Source organism: Ornithorhynchus anatinus, chromosome 21 (assembly GCF_004115215.2).
Source record: "Ornithorhynchus anatinus isolate Pmale09 chromosome 21, mOrnAna1.pri.v4, whole genome shotgun sequence".
NCBI classification, from domain to species: domain Eukaryota; kingdom Metazoa; phylum Chordata; class Mammalia; order Monotremata; family Ornithorhynchidae; genus Ornithorhynchus; species Ornithorhynchus anatinus.
In genome coordinates, this window is record NC_041748.1 from 16,696,034 (window position 1) to 16,715,214 (window position 19,181).

Genomic DNA, 19,181 nt, shown 5'->3' on the forward strand with positions numbered 1-19,181 from the left:
ACCCCATTTGCTTGTATCCACCCCCGTGCTTAGTACAGTGCCTGATACATAGTAAGCGCTTAAATCCCATAATTATTGGTAGCAATGTTATTCCCTGTCATATGCAGAGCACACCATCACACTTTTTGTACCTCACTTTGCACGTAATAAGTGTTTAACAAATCCCACAGTTTTTCATTTGTTGAACATTTACTCTGTGCAGAGCCCTATACTATTCATGTAGCGGAATCCAATAGCGATAGTAAGCAAGATCCCTGTCCTCAAGGAGCTGGCAATCTAGTGGGGAAGACAGACACCAAACCTGTGATCTTTCCACTGAGCCACACTGCTTCTCCACTCCTAACTCTAACTGCTAACTCTCTTGTATTCTCCAAAATGCTCTGATAGTGCTCTGCTCATAGTGGACTATAAACTCCTTAAAGGCAGGGATTGTCACTATTAATGCTATTTTCCTCTCCCAAATTCGTAGTACAGTGCTCTGCACTCTGTAGACCATTAAGCTCCTTGAGGGCAGAGATAGTGTCTACAAAGTCTCCTGGATTCTTCCCAATCTCTCCATCAATCAGTGGTATTTACTGAGCACTTACTTGAGATCTGGGCGGGGCTGAACCCCTGGACTACTTCTCGCTGGCCCACTGCCCATCTGATCCCTGCCCCCTTGCTTTCCTTGCTTTCGTTTTGCTGAGCAGTCCCTTCCAGAGCCAGGGGGTTGGGCGAGATGACCCTATGAGGTCAGCCCAGTCGCTCCCAGAGGCAGGGGACTGGGCGAGATGACCCTCGTAGTTTTCTCTAGCCCAGGTGCTCCCAGAGGCAAGGGGTTAGGCGAGATGACCCCATGAGGTTCTCTCCAGCCCAGTTGCTTCCAGGGACAGAAGCCTGGGCAAAATGACCCCTGTGTCTCTTTCCTCCCAGGAGTGGGGTCTAGGTGAGATGACCCCTTGTGTTTCTCTGCAGCCCAGTCCATCCCAGAGGCAGGGGGTTGGATGAAATGACCCCTCGAGGTTCTCTCCAATCCCGTCTCTCTCAGGAGCAGGGGGATGGGCAAGATGACCCTTGTGTTTCTCTCTAGCCCAATCCCTCTGAGGGGCGGGGGGCTGGACAAGATGACCCCTTGAAGTTCTCTTGAGCCACAGGACTCTGTGCTTATGACCCTTTAACCCCCAGAACGTGGTGGATGGCTCCTGGGCTTGGACACAGAGAGGTTTAGCAATTCTCCAGGGTCACAGAGCAAGCCTTCCTCTGTTCCTCTTCCACCTTCCCAGCCCCTCGCGCTCCCCCTTCCCTGGGTGTGTAAGTGTAGGGGGAGTTGGGGTGGGGCATAGAGTCCAGCTTTGTCCACCCCCGTGGGGTGGGGGGGGACTTTATCTCTCCTCCAAGTCTTCCATCTGCTCTCGAGACAAAAATACCCAGCGGCCCCACCCTGCCCCATCCCTGGGGGCAGTGGGGGCAGCCGGGGGACGCCTCAGGGACCCGACGTCCAGGAGGGCACGGAGCGCTCTGACAGGCCCGGATAAGGTGGGTGGGGCCGGCGTCAGGCCTGGGTGAACGGGACCGGTGGTCAGCAGGCTCAGAAGGACCCACGGCCGGAGGACTTGGGACGCGGGACTCGGCCTCCGGCTGGATGTCCGGGCCGGGCAGTGCCACGGCCGCGCCTGGACACCATCACCCCGAGCCCTCCGCCTCACGCCCTGCCGAGAGGAGACCCCACTGGACCGGCATGAAGGTCAGGCACGAGGCTAGAGGGTGGGGAGGAGCGGATGGACACCCCATCTGTCCGGGACCCCCGCGGGGAGAACCCCAGGGAGACCCCCATGCGGAGAGGGACTGATTTCCACTCCTTCTGCCCCTGCAGAGCTCTTGGGTTGTCGGGTGGAGCCTCTGATCTCTGATCTCTGCCCTGCTTCTTCCTGGAGGCCATTTCCTTCCTGGAAACTCAGAGCGGACCTTTCGGGATTCATTGTGTTTTCCTGCTGAAAAAGTCCTCTCTCTCTGTCTCTTTATCTCCCTCCAACTTTCCACCTCTGTCGCTGTCCTCGGTCTCTAACCCCCTCTGCCTCCAAGGCGCTGGGTTCCTGTGAACCTGGGCTCGGGACCCTGGGCCCAACTCTGCTGTGTGTCCAAGGGAGAGGCCTGCACCCTCTCCGGTCCTCAGAGTCTCCTTTGATTGTTTGGCTGCTGCCGGCGGAGAAGGGTTAGTTCAGCGTCAACTCCCTTCCCCTCTCGCCCACTCCCTCCTGACCTCATCCAGGATCCTGTCTTCCCACAATCCTTGGAGTTGTGGTGGTGCGAGCGGTGGAGAGAGCGGGTCACTGATAGGAGGAGGCTCTCCGGGTGGCTGTCTCCTTTCTCTTTGGTCTCTGGGTGCGAGGGTTGGTCCTTCCCTCTGGCTGGGGGTGTAGGACCCATTGTCCTTCCCTCTCCCAGAGTGGGCGCCTCATCGTCTGGCGCTGCCGTCTTGCCGGCCTCCCTTCCCGGCTCTGTCTTGGGTGAGGAGGATCGGGGAGGGCTGATCCCGCCCAGACCACCCCAGCACCCCCCACCTCCAGGGCTGCCTGACTCCCATTCTAGCCTGGACTGATGACTTGGAGGCAGTAGAAACAGGTGAAGTCCTAGCAGCTTGGTCAAGTGAAGAAGCGTGGTCTAGTGGATAGAGCCTGGGCTTGGGAGTCAACGCTTAGTACAGTGCTCTGCACATAATGAGCGCTCAATAAATACTATTGAATGAATGGATTCTAATCATGGTTCTGCCGCTGGCCTGAGACGTGACCTTGGCAAGGCCCTTCGCTTCTTTGTGCCTCAGTTGCCTCATCTCTAAAATGGAGATTAAGACTGTGGGCCACGTGGGACACGGACTCTATGTTCGACCCGATTAACTTGTATCTACCGCAGCGCTTAGTAGAGTGACTGGCACATAGTAAGCGCTTAACAAATAACATTAATACAAAACGAAATGAAGAAAAACAGCAACAACTCTCATGCCCTCGGGAAGCCCCCTTTCGGGGCCCGGCCACTTGCCCCTACTGAGGGGAAGGTCTGTGACTTTAGGTGCTGAGGGGTCTGGGGTCGGGGGCTGAGTGGTTGGGGCCGGGCTGACTCAGGAAAGCTGGGAAGACTGAGCCTTCCAGTTACCGGCCACCTCCAGCCTGCAACCTGCTTCCCTCTTCCCTCTGCTTCCAGGAAAAGTCGTCAGGGCTGGGGAGTCGGGGGGTCAGTGGTTCCAAATCCCTTAAAGAAGTGCACCCTCCGAGTTGCTGGGACGAATCTCCCAAGACTCTACCCTCTGAGCAGCCTCAGGTGCCGAGAAGGAACTGGTGACCTTGGATTCTGGAAGACCCAAGTCTGGCAAGGTGGGCCAGAGCGGGGGTCCTGGGCAAGGGATTCCAGCCCGCCCCCACCCTCCACCTGAGTTGCCTGAGTAGGAATTTTAGGAGAGGGAGCAGACCCGGGAGGGGTGGGAAGTCAATGTGTCCCTCCCCCTGCCTCAGGACTTGCTGCATTACACCATGGAGGGATCAGGCCTTCTCCTCTTTGGGTTTTCCACTGGCTGATTTTTTTCTCCCCCATTTCTTCCCCTTTCCTCGGGCCTGTGTGGGCTGCAAAGAGTTTTGTGGATTATCCACGTTTTCTCATTATCCACCATTTCTCCACTGTCTATGGTTCTCCATTATCTGTTTCCCCATTTTCTGCCTCCCCTCTACTTGCTTGCCCCTGAGCACCAATTGTCAGAAGGAAGTTAATTAATCAGTGGTATTTATTGAACGCGTACTAGGTGCCGCGGACTGTACTAATAATAACATTGTTTAAGTGCTTACTATGTGCCAGGCGTTGTTCTAAACGCTGGGGTAGATATAAGCTAATCAGGTTGGGCACAGTCCCTGTCCCACATGGGGCTCACGTACTTAATCCCCATTTTACAGATGAGGTCACTGAGGCACAGAGAAGCAGCATGGTAGAGTGACTAGAGCCCAGGCCTGGGAGTCAGAAGGACAGGGGTTCTAATCCCAGCTCTGCCACTTTGCTGTGTGACCTTGGGCAAGTCACTTCACTTTTCTGGGCCTCCGTTTCCTCATGTGTAAAATGGGGAATTGAGATTGTGAACCCTACGTGGGACAGGGTCTGTGTCCAACCCGATTTGCTTGTATCCACCCCAGGGCTTAGTACAGTACCTGGCACATAATCAGCGCTTAACAAATACCACAGTTATTATAATTATTCCCCTGGCACGTGTCTCCGGGTGTGCTGGCTCAGAGGGGCACCTGGGCACTGAGCTGAGACGTCAGCTGGGGGTGACTGGTCTGTGGACCCGGGGAAGAAGCAAGTCGGAATCAGGTCTCCTGGATTCGGATTTTCCGGTGGCTTCCTTGGCTTTGGGTACCTTCACCCCTCTCCTGCCTGGGGTTTCTGGCCCTGGTGGAGTGCGTGGGCATGGGGGGTGGGTGGGGTTTAAGTGCTTGGAGATCCTCAGTTTGGCTGTTGGAGGATTACAATCCTCTACACTGGAAGCTCGTTTTGCATAGCATAGCGGTTAAAGCACGGGCCTGGGAGTCAGAAGGTCCTGGGTTCTAATCCTGACTCCCAGTGAGCCCTTTACAAATACAATTATCTGTTGGTTACTACGGTCCACAGGGCTGGACTGGGGCCGGGGGGTCCGACCCCCTCACCACCCTGCTTCCACCCCTCTGAACCCCCTGGCTGCTGGCCTCGCCTCAGAGGGGGCAGTGTTGGCCTGGAAACCGGGACAGATGGAAGGAAGGAGAACGAGAGAGGGAGAGGGAACAGGAATGGAGAAGGAACAGGAATGCAAGCGGCAGGTCCTCCTGGAATTCAGATGAAAACCAAATGCAGAGTCTTTGTTATGGAATTGGACGCCAGACCCCTTTCCCACAGCTGCGCGCTGTTAACTCTTGGGGAGTGGGGGGGGAGTGAGGAGCCCTTTCAGGAAAACACTGCGCTGTAGGCCCCCCTCCCCCGGCCCGCCACCCCAGCCCCGTTGAGGTTGGTCGGCACTGGGATGAGGGTGTGTGGAGCGGTTGACCGTCCAGATGTCCTGGGGTGCGCTGTCCCATCCAGATAGGGAAGGGAAAGGCCGGGCACCTCCCACTCCAACCCTGAACCCAGGGAGCCTTGAGCTCGGGGATCGGGGTGGGGGTCCTGGGCCCGTCTGGGGCATGGGGGTGGTGACTGCAGAGGGAATGGAGGAAAGGAAGAAGGAGGACCAGATGACACAAACTAGCTGACTCTGGCCGCTTTGTTCTTAAAGGTCAGAAGTCAGCTTCCAGGGGGTGGGATCGCCTCCCAGGCTCCGTTCCATTGCCACTCAATCCTATTTAGTGAGCACTTGCTGTGTACAGAGCACTATACTAAGCGCTGGGGAGAGTACAATGGTACAGTAAACAGGTACATTCCCTGAGCGGAATGAGCTTACAGTCTACAGGGGGAGACAGTCTAGAGGGAGGTTCGGGGGGTGGGGGGAGAGCCAGAGGTTCGATATGCAAGCTTGTTGTGGGTAGAAATGAATCTGTTGGTTGTTATTATTAATATATGTTCTATAACATAGAACATAATTCATAATTGTATTTATTGAAGTGCAAAGCTCTGTACTGAGTGCTTGGGAGAGTACCATATATCATTAAACATTCCCTGCCCACAATGACCTCATGTACTCTCCCATCTGCTAAGTGTAGTGCTTTGCATATAGTAAGTGGTCAGTAATAGTGGCTAAAGGCCGGCCTTGGGAGTCCAAAGGTCCTGGGTTCTAATCCTGGATCTGCCACTTATCTACTGTGTGACCTTGGGCAAGTCACTTCTTTTCTGGGCCTCAGTGACCTCATCTGGAAAATGGGGATTGAGACTGTGACCCCCACGTGGAACAGGGTCTGCGTCCAACTCGATTTGCTTGCATCCGCCCCAGCACTTAGTACAGTGCCTGGCACATAGTAAACGCTTAACAAAGTACCATTATTCATAGTAGTAGTAGTAGTGATAAATACGATTGAATGAAAGAATGATCAATCAATCCATGGTATTTATTGAGTATTTACTGAGTGCAGAGCACCCAGCTGTAAGGTTCAGGTTCCGGGCAGTATCCCTGTGTCGTCGTCCCCCCCGCCCCGCCCAGACACACGCATCCAGCGTCCCCAGGCACTGCCAGGGAATGCCCACCCCACCAAGCCCCCGGCTGGCACCATCCACTGCAGAGGGCGTAGGGCTAGGAGCTCGGATTCCCGGGTTCGAGTCCCAGGCCCGCTGTGTGACCTCGGGCAAGTGGCATCACCTCTCTGGGCCCGAGTGGTTTCCTCCCCGCTCGGGAAAACGGCATTAACACCTGCCTCTCCGTCCCTCGGGGGAGAGGGGTGGGAGGTCGTGCCACCGCACCAAGTGAGATCATGGATGGGAAGGCGCTTTGGGAACACAACAGCTTTGTCCAAATACCAGTGGCGGGAGAGGGAGGGAGGGGTCCCGCTCTGCCCATCCCCCCCGGCCCCTCCCCCGGGGGACCACCCCCTCCTCCTCCTCCCCCCTCCCGCCCATCCCGCCGCGTTGGGGCGGCCTGTTGCCTAGCAACCTCGGCCGGGATGCAGGAGGTGACTGTCGGGCGCGGGGGGGGGTGGAGGGAGCCGGAGGCCACGCATGCGCAGAGGGGCGGTGTCTGAGCTGTCGCCCTCTGCCGGCCGCCCTGAGCGGTGCGGGCCCCCCCCCCCGTGAACCTTGGCCCGGCCTGCTGACCATTCATTCATTCATTCATTCATTCATTCATTCACTCACTCGTAATAATAATAATAATGTTGGTATTTGTTAAGCGCTTACAATGTGCAGAGCACTGTTCTAAGCGTTGGGGGAGATGCAGGGTCATCAGGTTCTCCCACGTGAGGCTCACAGTTAATCCCCCGTTTTACAGATGAGGGAACTGAGGCCCACAAGTGACTTGCCCACAGTCCCTCAGCTGACAAGTGGCAGAGCCGGGATTCGAACCCATGACCTCTGGCTCCCAAGCCCGGGCTCTTTCCACTGAGCCACGCTGCTTCTCTATTTATTGAGCGCTTCCAGTGTGCAGAGCACTGTCCTAAGCGCTTGGGAGAGGGCAGTAACACAATAAACAGACACATTCCCTCTCCACAGCGAGCTTACTATCCATTCAATTGTATGTTTTGAGCGCTTCCGGTGTGCAGAGCACTGTCCTAAGCGCTTGGGAAAGTACAACAATAAACAGACACATTACCCACCCACAAGGAGCATATAGTCTATTCATTCAATCGTATATTTTGAGCGCTTCTGGTGTGCAGAGCACTGTCCTAAGGGCTTGGAAAATACAACAATTAACAGACACATTACCCGTCCACAATGAATATAGTCCATTCATTCAATTGTATGTTTTGAACTCTTCCAATGTGAAGAGCACTGTACTAAGCGCTTGGGAGAGGACAAGACAACAATAAACAGTCACGTTCCCTGCCAACAGCGAGCTTACAGTCTATTCATGCATTCATTCATTCATTCAATCATATCTTTTGAGCGCTTCCTGGGTGCAGAGCCTGGTACTAAGCGCTTGGGAAAGTATAATACAACAGTCAGCAGACACAGTCCCTACACACAAAGAGCATAAAGTCTGGTGGGAGGAGACAGATATTAATGGCATAAAATAAATGACAGATATGGACATAAGTGCTGCAGGGCTAGCAGGGAGAAGAGCAAAGGGAAAAAGGGCAAAGGAGGAAGGAGTGGGAGAGGAGGAGCAGGGGGGTTTAGTCTGGGAAGGCTTCTTGGAGGAGTTGTGCCTTCAATGAGGCTTCGAAGTAAGAGTAATTGACCAGCCACACCAGCCACCCAGGGAGTTTTGAGGGCCAGTCCTCCCTCCACAGGTCCAACAGACAATGACTCTCCCCAGGCTTCAAAGGCTTACTGAAGGCCCATCTCCTCTAAGAGGTCTTCCCTGACTAATCCCCTCTTTCCTCTTCTCCCATGCCCTTCTGCATCGCTCTGACTTGCTCCCTTTGTTCTTCCCCACTCCCAGCGCCACGGTGCTTATGTCCACATCTGTCATTTATTTATTTGTTCTGCTGTCTGTCTCCCCCCTCTAGACTGTAAGCTCATTGTGGGCAGGGAATGTGCCTGTTTATTGTTGTACACTCCCAAGTGCTCAGTAAAGTGTTGTGCACATAGTAAGTGCTCAATAATTACCACTGATGAAGAACCGGGATTAGCACATTAGGTATTTCATCCCCATTCTACGGATGAGGAAACTGAGGCCCAGAGAAGTTGTGACATGCCCAAGGCCAGGGAAAAGCTGGGATTAGAACCTAGGTGTCCTAATGCCCCACCCCAGGCTCTCTAATCCCGGCCCCACCACCTGTCTGCTGTGTGATCTTGAACAAGTCACTTCACTTCTTGGTGCCTCAGTGACCTCATCTATAAAATGGGGATTGAGACTGTGAGTCCCATGTGGCACAGGGACTGTGTCCAACCTAATTTGCTTGTATCCACTCCAGTGCTTAGTAAAGTGCCTAGCTCATAGGAAGATGAGGTATGAAGCCCAGAGAATTGAAGGGACTTGCCCACGGTCACACAGAAGACAAGTGGCAGAGCTGGGATTAGAACCCGTGACCGTCTGACTCCCAGGCCCATGTTCTCTCTGCTACACCGTGCTCATGGCCCTGGCCCTCAGGGAACTCGTGCCCATTAGTGGGCAGGGATTGTCTCTATCTGTTGCCAAATGTGCAAGTGCTTAGTATGGTGCTCTGCACATAGTAAAGCGCTCAATAAATACTATGGAATGAATGGTAAAAGGATGATTTCCTTGCTGCCAGATGGGGACTCTCCCAGAAGCTAAAGAGGGGGGTCCTCAGCGCCCAGGGGACATGCTGGGGGTCAGTCCTCACTGTCCAGCACAGGTATGGATGGGATGGGGTGGAGGGAGCGGAAGGTGGACCTGTGTTAGGGTCCGGCTGCGGGGTGGTGGGGCTGAAGCAGGCCTCAGTGGATCCTGGAGGAATTTGCTGCCTGCGTTGAGTCATTTCCTGTTTCCTTCATCCCCCGAAGGGGCCTGTGTAGGCTGGGAGCCCAGCTGGGGGGTGGGAGGGGGTGCCGGGAGGCAGCGTTGGGGTGGGGAGGGGGGAGAGTCCACCCCCCAGGAAGCAGGGGATCTCTGGGCTGTGGGGCCCAGGCCAAGGTTCGCTCTGGGGGGTGGAGTCGGGGTTTATGGGGAGCCCATTGACGGGAATGTGTGAGACAACATGCAACTGTGTGCGTGTATGGGTGTGAGAGAGGGAGAGTGCATCCGTGTGAGATTTGCGTGTGAGCATTTAGACCTTGGTGTCCTCATCAGTGTGCGTGAGCCTGGGGATGGGCAGGAAGGCGGGTCGGTGGCAGAGAGACCATGATGACAATAACCAGTGGACATTTTCAAGAATGGGGGCACCCTCCTTCCCCCCCCCGGGTTAGGCAGGCTGGCCTTCTCCCCCGTCTCACCCCTCCACACCTGTCCACATGACCCCGTCCCCCTCTGGTTACATGCTCCCTCCTTGTCTGGCTCCTCCCTTAGACCCTAGTAGCTAGAGCCCAGGCCTGGGAGTCAGAAGAACCTGGGTTCTCATCCCGGCTCCGCCGCTTGTCTGCTGTGTGACCCTGGGCAAGTCATTCACTTCTCTTCGCCACACTTACCTCGCCCGTCAAATGAGGATTAATATTTTGAGCCCCATATGGGGCATGGACTGGAGCCAACCCGATTAGTTCATCTCTACCCCAGCACTTAGTTATGCCTGGCACATAGTAAGCTCTCAGCATGGTGTTAGTGGATGGAGCCCAGGCCTGGGGGTCAGAAGGGCGTGGGTTCTAATCCCAGCTGCTGTGTGACCTTGGGCAAGTCGCTTCACTTCTCTGGGCCTCAGTTACCCCAGCTGTAAAACGGCGATTGAGGCTGTGAGCCTGATGGAGGACAGGGATTATGTCCAACCCGATTTGCTTGTGTCCCCCAGCACTTAATATGGTGCCTGGCACACAGTAAGTGCTTAACAAATACCATTAAAAAAAAACAACCCAGCAACAACAGCAAAAATCGCTCTCTCTCTGGCCATACACTCCCTCCCCACGCGTCCCCGGCGTGATGATCTGGGGTCGATCTCTGGGCAGACCAGCCAGCAGCTGGACGGGGACAGAAAGGGGCCGAGGAGCCGGGAGGTTAATGAGCCACTCTTCAGGGTTTAAACAGGAAATGACAGCGCTCCCCCGACCCCCCGCTGCCCTGCTCCCTCTCTCCCTCACACACACACACCCACAAACAAGCCCACTTGGCATGTCTGTGGCTCCGTTGGTAGGGGTGGCAGCCGGGGGGCAGGGCTGGGCATCCATCCCCGGTGTTAGCAGCCCTCGATAATAATGATATAATTAAGAGTCCAAAAATAATGGTATTTAACTAGCATCCTCAGGGTCCTCGGCAAGGCCTTGAGCAGCCGGGAAAGTTCAACAGACCCGTTTCCCTTTAGCAGGAGAGACAGAAATATTTACAAAAAGTGGGATCTAAGGGAATGTTTGGCCCGGCAGCTAATTTTCCCAGGAAACCCGGGGTGAGCTGGGAGTGGGAACCAGTACCTGGGGAAGAAGAGGTACGAAGAGGTAGGGGAGGCTGTTGGGGGAAAACTTCCTGGCAGAGGTGGGTTTTGAGCCAGGCCCGTGCACCCGGTTTTCCACTGGACGGTCTGGTTTCCAGCCCTGGGATTCACAGGGGGATGGGAAGGAGGTCAGGGTTTCCCATGGGACACACTCCACCGAGGGGGACGGATTTGGGTCCGGGAAGCGGGGGAGGGATGGAGGAGGGTGGAGGAGGACCCAGCTGCCCATCCTAGCTTCTGGTCCCGGCCAGCAGATGGGGATGGAATAGGGTGGGTCTGGGGGGTGCTGCTTGTTGGGGGTGGAAGGGTAGGGGTTGGGGGCACTCCAGGGGGGAAAGGTAGACTATTGGGAAACTCTGGGAGGAGGACTAGAAGCAGTGTGGCCTACTGGACAGAGTACAGGCCTGGTAGTCTGAAGGTCATTGGTTCTTATCCTGATTCTGCCGCTTATCTGCTGTGTGACCTCGAGCAAGTCACTTCACTTCTCTGGGCCTCAGTTACCTCATCTGTCAAATGGGGATTAGGACTGTGAGCCCCACGTGGGACAGGGACTGTGTCCAACCCGAATGCCTTGTATCGACTCCAGCACTTAGAACAGTAGCACATAGTAAGTGCTTAACAAATACCATCATTATTATTAGATGGGGATAATCTTGGGGAGGGGAGAGCAAGGACGGGAGCTGGGGACGCCAGCTCACAGCTCCCCGTGCCCCTTCCCCCCTCGCAGGGCATGAACGGCCAGGCCCGAGAGCTCCGCCCGCGTCTATGCCACCTGACCAAGGGTCCCAGCGGCTACGGCTTCAACCTGCACAGTGAGAAGGCCCGGCCCGGACAGTACATCCGCTCTGTGGACCCCGACTCCCCCGCCTCTCACGCCGGCCTCCGCGCGCAGGACAGGCTCATCGAGGTATCTGGCTGGGCCCCTGCCAAGGGCGTCCGAGGGTGGGCAGAGACGCTTTGAGGGCAGGTCTGGGGGCTGGAGGAAAGTGGGGGAAGAGGAGGGGGAGAAGGAGAAGGAGGAGGAGGAGGAGGGAAGCTGCGGGGGCATGGAGAGAGGCCTTGCTGGGCAGGTTCAGGGGCTGGGGCCTCTGGGGCTGGAGGAAGAGGAGGGGGAGGAGGAGGGTGGAAAGTGGCAGGTTGGGGAGTTTCATCAATCCCCAACAATAACTCATCAGCCCTTGTTCTTGGCCCAGTGGAGGGAGTTGGCCCCAGATGTGCCATCCCAGCTGGGATCCCTCCCCTTCCACACTCCAGCCCACCGGCTCAGGGGTCTCCCTCCAGGTGCTTTGGGGCCAGCCCTCTCCCTGCCCTCCTCCTTCCTGCTGTGTCTGGAGAGGAGCCCCCGGTTCTAACTGCTGCTCAGGGCCAGGGGGGGCCAAGGACAAGGGAGCCAGGTGGAGGTGGCCTGGGGCAGAGGCGGGCATGGGGCGGGATAGGGTGGGTAGGGGTGGAGTCGGGCCAGGGAACCACTGTCCAACCTGGGGAATTGGGAAACCCGAGCCACCCCTGGCCCTTGACAGCTTAAATAAATATTTGATGTCAAAGTGCTTCATTATGCTAAACCAGGAGCCCATGGGGACAGAAGCTGGGGAAGGAGAGAAGGCCCTCCTCTTCCACCCAGAAACACCTCTGGGTTTGCTACTCTCTCCCTCCTTCCCCCAACCTGATTACCTTGTATCTGCCGCAGCATTTAAGAGAGTGCTTAGTACATAGTAAGCGCTGAACCAGTGCCGCAATGATAATCATTATTATTATTCCCCCTGCCTCCTGCCCAGCACTCCAGCCCCACCACTGCTACCTTTCTCAGCCCCCGGCTGTGGTGGTGGTGGTGGTGGGCAAGAATGGGGCGACTGGGGGATTGCCCAGAAGGGTCTCCCCATGGGGGTCTAAGTCTGGGGACGGTCATGAGGGGGAGATTGATGGGCCTTTCCCCAATCTGGACTGGGCCCAGGGGACCCCAAAAGGGCCCCATCCAATCCCCTGCTTGGGCACGAGGCCGGATGGTTGCCAGGCAACCTCAGAGTTGGCTTCCACCTCCCGCCCTTGGGGTCCGTCCCCACTCGCCCTCAGGCAAGCCTGGCCGGCCACCCCGTCCATGCCCCTGTCTCCCAGAGTCACCGGGTCAGGGTCACCCCTGGGTGTCCCCGCCCCCTGCCCCCGCCCCCATCTCCCCGGAGGCTCCCTGCAGCTGAACAAGGCAGTCCCAGATCCTCAGCTTTCATCAACAGGGTTACAAGCCCGCAGCCTGATGTCTTCCCGCCCGGGCCTGTGGGCTGATGGCTGGCTGCATGGCTGAGCGCACCCCCAACTGCTCTCAATCCTCTTCTCTCAGCCTGGATTGATTTACCAATCAATGGCATTTATTATAATGGTATTTCTTAGGCTCTTACTCTGTGAATGGTACTGTACTAAGTACCGAGGTAGGTACAACATAATCTACAAACTCTATTGTATTGGACTCTACCAAGCGCTTAGGCCAGTGCTCTGCACACAATAGGTGTTCAATAAATACCACTGATCAATTGGAGGGGGAGTAGTAAGAATAGTTTTAAGAACTCACTGTGTACAGAGCACTGGATGAAATGCAGAGAAAGAGTATTCAGAGGGAATTAGACATGGACCTGTCCCTCTAGAGGCTCACAGCCTGTAAATAGAGAAGGTGAGGGTGGACTGGAAACTGAAGAAGATAGAGATTTATCAAAATTCAATCAATCAATGATATTTTTTGAGTACCTACTGTGTGCAGAGCACTGTACTAAGTGGTGCAACAGAGTTGGAAGACACCTCCCCCGTCGGTGACAGATTTACAGTACAGAGGAGGAGCTGAGAGTCCAGCTTACAGTCAAAACTGTCGGGGTGTCGGCTCTGAGGGCAGAGGCCTGGGCTAATCCTCTACTGAACTCCACTGACCCCTGAAGAGTGTGAGACCTGCTTTGGACGGGGACTGCATCCGCTCTGATCGTATCGTCTCTACCCCAGTGCTTAGCGCCATGCTTGGCCCAGTGTCAGCGCCGAACAAATGCCACCGTTATTATTAGGGAGACGCTGGAGATGGCAGTCAGGGAAGGGGGAAAGGGAAGGCGCAGGAGGGTTGTAGAGGCGAGAGGGTGGGGAGAGGTGGTCCCTGCCCGCTGCCTCTCCCCGCCCCCCCTCAGGTGACCTTCCGCCATCCCCCAGGTCAATGGCTTCAACGTGGAGGGAATGCGGCATTCGGAGGTGGTGTCCAGCATCAAGGCCAAAGAGAGTGAGGCCCGGCTGCTAGTGGTCGATCCGGAGACGGACAAGTACTTCAAGGACCTGGGGATTGTCCCCACCGAAGAGCATCTCAAAGGTGACGCTGTGCCACCCCTCCTTCCCCCTGCCCACCCCTTCTCCCAACAGGAGACCCCCCCCCCATCTGACTTGGGTTCTCCCCTTTTGTTGGGAAGGATGGTATTTATTGAGCACTTTCAGGGTGCAGCACACTGTGCTGAGTGCTGGGGAAAAGTAAGAGGCGGTGGCAACAGTATTTATTGAGAAGTCTTAGGTTCTCTCTTAGGTTTGCACCGTACTGGGAGAAAGTTGGGCAGGTAGCAGTAGCAAGTGATGTTTACTGGGTGCAGCGCACTGTGCTGAGTACTGGGGGAAGTATGACAGTACTAATAGCAATGGCCTTTATTGAGCACCCACTTGGGCAGCGCTCTGTACTGAGTGCTGGGGAAAGCGCAAAACAGAAACAATGTCCCCTGCTCTGGTGGAGTTTGTACTCATCAGTCCCCAGCTCCTTTTCTGTTCCATTTCCTCTGCTCTCCACTCGGATAGGTGGCTGTTGACAGGATCCCAAGAATCCCTCCCGCAGATTAGATGTGGTGGGGCGCGGGGCCTTGATAGTCGTGGGGGGCACCCTAAGGACCCGGATGGTGACGGACCACCACAGCAGAGACCCGACCCCCGACCCGGCGAGGCCGTCCACTCCAATCCACCCCCACTTCGGGCCTCACCCCAAGCCAGGCTGGCAGGTTCGGGGCCTGGGGCCTGGCCGGGCTGATCGGTCACAGGCTCTTCCGACCCTGGGGGTGGTCCCTGACTGTGAACTGCGCTCCCCTCCCCCTTTCCCCGAGGCTACCTAAGGCATTGTCCATCGGGGTAGGGGTGAGGGGCAGGAAGGGCAGGGCCCCGGGGGGGTGCGGCAAGCCCTTCCCTGGTGGTCCCCACCCATCCTTTGAGTCACAGAGTCCTCGGGCCAGGCCCCCGGGGAGGGGCCGGCCTCCAATATTCCCAACTCCCTTCCTTTCAGAAGGTCCCGCTGTGGGCTGGAAGGGGAAGGGAAGGCAAAAAATAGGGTGAACAAGGGTGGGAGGGCTTCTGCAGCTGGCCGGGGCCGGGGGCACCACCTGCCTGGCCTGTCGGACCAGGGCGTTCTGGGAGGGGGTGCCGGGTGTGGAGAAGCAGAGGGTTTCTCACCACACGATGGGGGTGGGGGCTGGAGACCCACTGGTGACACCCCCCTCTTTCCTCTGCAGGCCCGCTGCCACCCCCCGTCACTAATGGGACAACTCACAGCCAGGTGAGAGCACCAACCGGGGCCGGGGTCAGTGGAGTCTGGCCCGGGCAGGATGGACAGGGCCGAGGTGCCGGGGTGGGGGCTGGGGTTAGGGGCAAGGGAGGTAGAGGCCCGGCCCGGGGGGGTGGGGGGGTCAGTACCTCTGGGGATGGCAGGACTGGAAGGAGGGGCCACGCTCGACCCTCTGTCCAGTCAGGTAAAGGGACTCCCGAGGGGGCGGGAAGACCCTGGACCAACGAATCTGTGTTTTCCCAGCTCAATGGCGGCTCCACCTGCTCCTCCCACAGTGACCTGCAGAGCCCGGACAAGGACGCTGAGGTAACTGCTGGGGACCCCCTCCCCATTTACAATGGGGGGGAAGGTGGCCGGAGGTGAGCAGTGAGCCCTCCTTCCGGCACGACCATGGCTCAGTCCAGAGCCCCCCACCAAACCTTCTCTCCGAGAAGAAACCCTCCTCCCCCTAAACCAGGAGCCTGAGCCCCCCAGGCCAGAGCCATGCTTAATGTAGTGCACACAGTAAGCCTCCATAAAGAAGCAGCCTGTATTATTGGAAAGAGCCCCGGCCTGGGAGTCAAAGGGCTTGGGTTCTAAATCCAGGCTTTGACACTTGCCTGCTGTGTGACCTAGGGCAAGTCAGCATGGCCAAGTAGATAGAGCCCGGGCCTGAGAGTCAGGAGGACCTGGGTTCTAAACCTGACTCCACCACTTGTCTGCTGTGTGACCTTGGACAAGTCACTTAACTTCTCTGTCCCTCAATTCCCTCATCTGCAAAGTGGGGATTAAGACTGGGAGCACCATGTGGGTTAGGGACTGTGTCCCACCAGATTATCTTGTATCTACCCCAGTGCTTAGAACAATGCTTGACACAGAGTAAGTGCTTAACAAGGGTAATAATAATAATAGTAAAAAAGAGCTTACAGTCTACAAGGGGAGACAGACATTACAATAGATTAGGGATGGGGGATAATAGAGTATAAGAATATTTCATAAATACTGTGGGGCTGGGGTGAATATCAGATTGCTTAAGGGGTGCACAGCCAAGTTCACAGGTGATGCAGAGGGAAGGACAGAGAGGGCTCAGCCTGGACAGGCCTCTTGAAGGAGATGTGATTTTAGGAAGGTTTTGAAAGTTGGGAGAGTGGTGTCTGTTGGATGTGAAGGGAGAAGGAGTTCCAGGACTGAGGGGGTATGTGGGTGAGGGGTCGGCAGCGGGATAGATGAGATCAAGGTGCAGAGAGTAGGTTGGTGTTTAGAGGAGCGAAGGGTGTGGGCTGGGTTGGAGTAGGTAATCAGCGAGGTAAGATAAGACGGGGAAAGCTGATTGCATGCCTTAAAGCCAACGGTAAGCAGTTCCTGTTGGTTGCAGAAGTTGGTGGGCAACCCCTGGAGGTTCTTGAGGAGTGGGGAGACATGGACTGAATGTTTTTGCTTTTAGAAAAATAATCTGGGCAGCAGAGAGACATAAGGACTGGAGAGGGGAGAAACAGGAGGTAGGGAGGTCAGCGAAAAGTCAGTGTGGAAAATATCTTTATATTAATGTCTGTCTCCCCGCCCCCCAGACTATGAGCTTGTTGTGGGCAGGAATGTTCTTGTTGTTATATTGTACTCTCCCAAGCCCTTAGTACAGTGCTTTGCACACAGTAAACACTCACTAAATACGATTGAATGAATGAAATTATAAGTGCTTAGATCAGTGTGGTAGCAGTTTGAATGGAGAGAAAAGGGAGGATTCTAGAGATGTTGCGAAGGTAGAACCAACAGGATTTGCTGACAGATTGAATATGTGGGTTGAATGAGAGGTGAGTCGAGAATAATGCCAAGGTTAGGAACTTGTGAACAGGGAGGATGGTGGTGCTGGCTGCAGTGTTAAGAAAGTCAGAGGAAGGACAGGGTTTGGGTGGGAAGATGAGTTCTGTTTTGGACATGTTAAATTTGAGGCGTCGGCGGGATATCCAAGTAGGGATGTCCTAAAGGCAGGAGGAAGGGTGAGGCTGCAGGGAAGGAGAATGGTCAGGGCTAGAGAGGTACATGTGGGAATCATCTAGGTAGAGGTGGTAGTAGTTGACGCCATGGAGTTCTCAGGGGGCATGGGTGGAGATGGAGAAGAGAAGAGGATTCAGAACTGAGCCTTGAGGGACTCCCACAGTTAGTGGATGGGAGGCAGGAGGAGCCCGCGAAAGAGATGGAGAAGGAGAGGGAGGCCCGAGAGAAAGGAAGAGAATCAGGAGAGGACGATGTCAGAGAAGCCGAGGTCGGATAATGTTTCCAGGAGAAGCGGGTGGTCGGCAGTTTCGAAGGCAGCTGAGGGGCAAAGTAAGATTAGGATGGAGGAGAGGCTGTTGGATTTGGCACGAAGGAGTCATTGTGAACTGAGAAAGGACAGTTTATATGAAATGAGGAGGGCGGAAGCCAGATTGAAAGGGAAGGGAGAGGAATTTGAGGCAGTGGGTGTAGACAACTCGCTCAAAGGGCTTGGAGAGGAATGCTAGGAGGGAGATGGGGCGATAACTGGAGAGAGCCAAGGGGTCCAGGAAGACTTTTTTAGGATAGGGGACACATGGACAGATTTGAAAGCAGTGGGGAAGGACCCATTGGAAAGTGAGCGGTTGAAGGTGGTGGTCAGGGAGAGGAGAGGGGAAAGGACAAGGTTTTTGGATAAAGTGTGAAAGGAAGGGGTCCGAGGCACAGGTGGAGGGCCTGAAATTTGAGAGGAGGAGGGAGATCTCCTCCTGAGATACCGCTGGGAAGGATGGGAGAGAAAGAAGGGGCAGGAGGAGGGAGGGATTGGAGAGGGGCAGAGGAGATTTTAAGGAGATCACGTTTGATGGTTTCACTTTTCTAAATGAAGTCCGAGATGGGGTCATTTAGAATCAAGAGATGGAGGGGTGGTGGGGGAACGAGGGGTTTGAGGAGGGAGTTAAACGTCTGGGGTGGGCAATGGGCATGGGAGTCAATTGTTGCTGGGTGCACAAGAGGTCAGAAATAATCAATCACTGTTATTTATTGAGCGCTGTGTGCAGAGCACTGTACTAAGCGCTTGGGAGAGTACAGTACAACAAATTTGGAAGACACATTCCCAGCCCTCCAGGAGTTCTCAGTCTAGAGAGGGAGACAAACCTTAAAATAAACTGTAAATATGTATGTAAGTGCTGTGGGGCCGTGGGGAGGGTGAAGAGCAAGTGCTTAAAACCCTCAGATCCAAGAGCAGAGGCGACACAGAAGGGAAGGGAAATAGGGGAAATGAAGGCTTAATTGGGGAAGGCCTCTTGGAGGAGATGGGATTTGAATAAGGGTTTGGAAGTGGGGAGAGTGGTGGTCTGGTGTATATGGAGAGGGAGGGAGTTCCAGGCTGGAGGGAGGATGTGGGAAAGGGGTTGGCAGTGAGACGGACGAGATCAGGGCGCAATGAGCAAGCCGGCTCTAGAGGAGCGAGTGTGGGCTGGGCTGCAATAAGAGATCAGTGAGGTGAGGTAGGAGGGGGCAAGCCGATTGAGGGCTTTCAAGCCCACGGCGAGGAATTTCTGTTGATGCCGTGGTGGCTGGGCAACCTCTGGAGGTTCTTGAGGAGTGGGAAGATGGGACTGAACTTTTTTTAGAAAAATGATCCGGGCAGCAGAGCGATCCGGGAAGCCGCATGGTGTAGTCAGGAAGTAGCATGGCGTAGCGGATGGAGCAGGGCCTGGGAAACAGAGGGTCAGGGGATCTAATCTTGGCTCCACTGCTTGTCTGCTGTGAGACCTTGGGCAAGTCACTTCACTTCTCTGTGCCTCGGTGACCTCATCTGTAAAATGGGGATTAATAATAATAATTAAAATTATCGTGTTTGTTAAGTGCTTACTATGTGCCAGGCACTGTTCTAAGCACTGGGGTAGATAGAAGGTAATCAGGTTGGAAACAGTCTCTGCTCCCATGGCTCACAGTGTCAATCCCCATTTTACAAATGAGGGAACTGAGGCACAGAGAAGTGAAGTGACTTGCCCAAGGTCACACAGCAGAGATGTGGCAGAGCTGGGATTAGAACCCACCACCTCTGA

General features: G+C 55.4%; 1 protein-coding gene across 1 annotated transcript in view; it reads left to right on the forward strand.

The window, feature by feature from the left end:
* Nucleotides 1-19,181, forward strand: part of SLC9A3R2 (SLC9A3 regulator 2) — a 41,710-nt gene that overhangs the window by 18,644 nt on the left and 3,885 nt on the right. Inside the window, exons 3-6 of the mRNA XM_029049090.2 lie at nucleotides 11,332-11,511; nucleotides 13,782-13,935; nucleotides 15,107-15,150; nucleotides 15,403-15,465. Coding sequence (XP_028904923.1) covers nucleotides 11,332-11,511; nucleotides 13,782-13,935; nucleotides 15,107-15,150; nucleotides 15,403-15,465 — 441 coding nt within the window. The remainder of the gene's footprint in view (nucleotides 1-11,331; nucleotides 11,512-13,781; nucleotides 13,936-15,106; nucleotides 15,151-15,402; nucleotides 15,466-19,181) is intronic.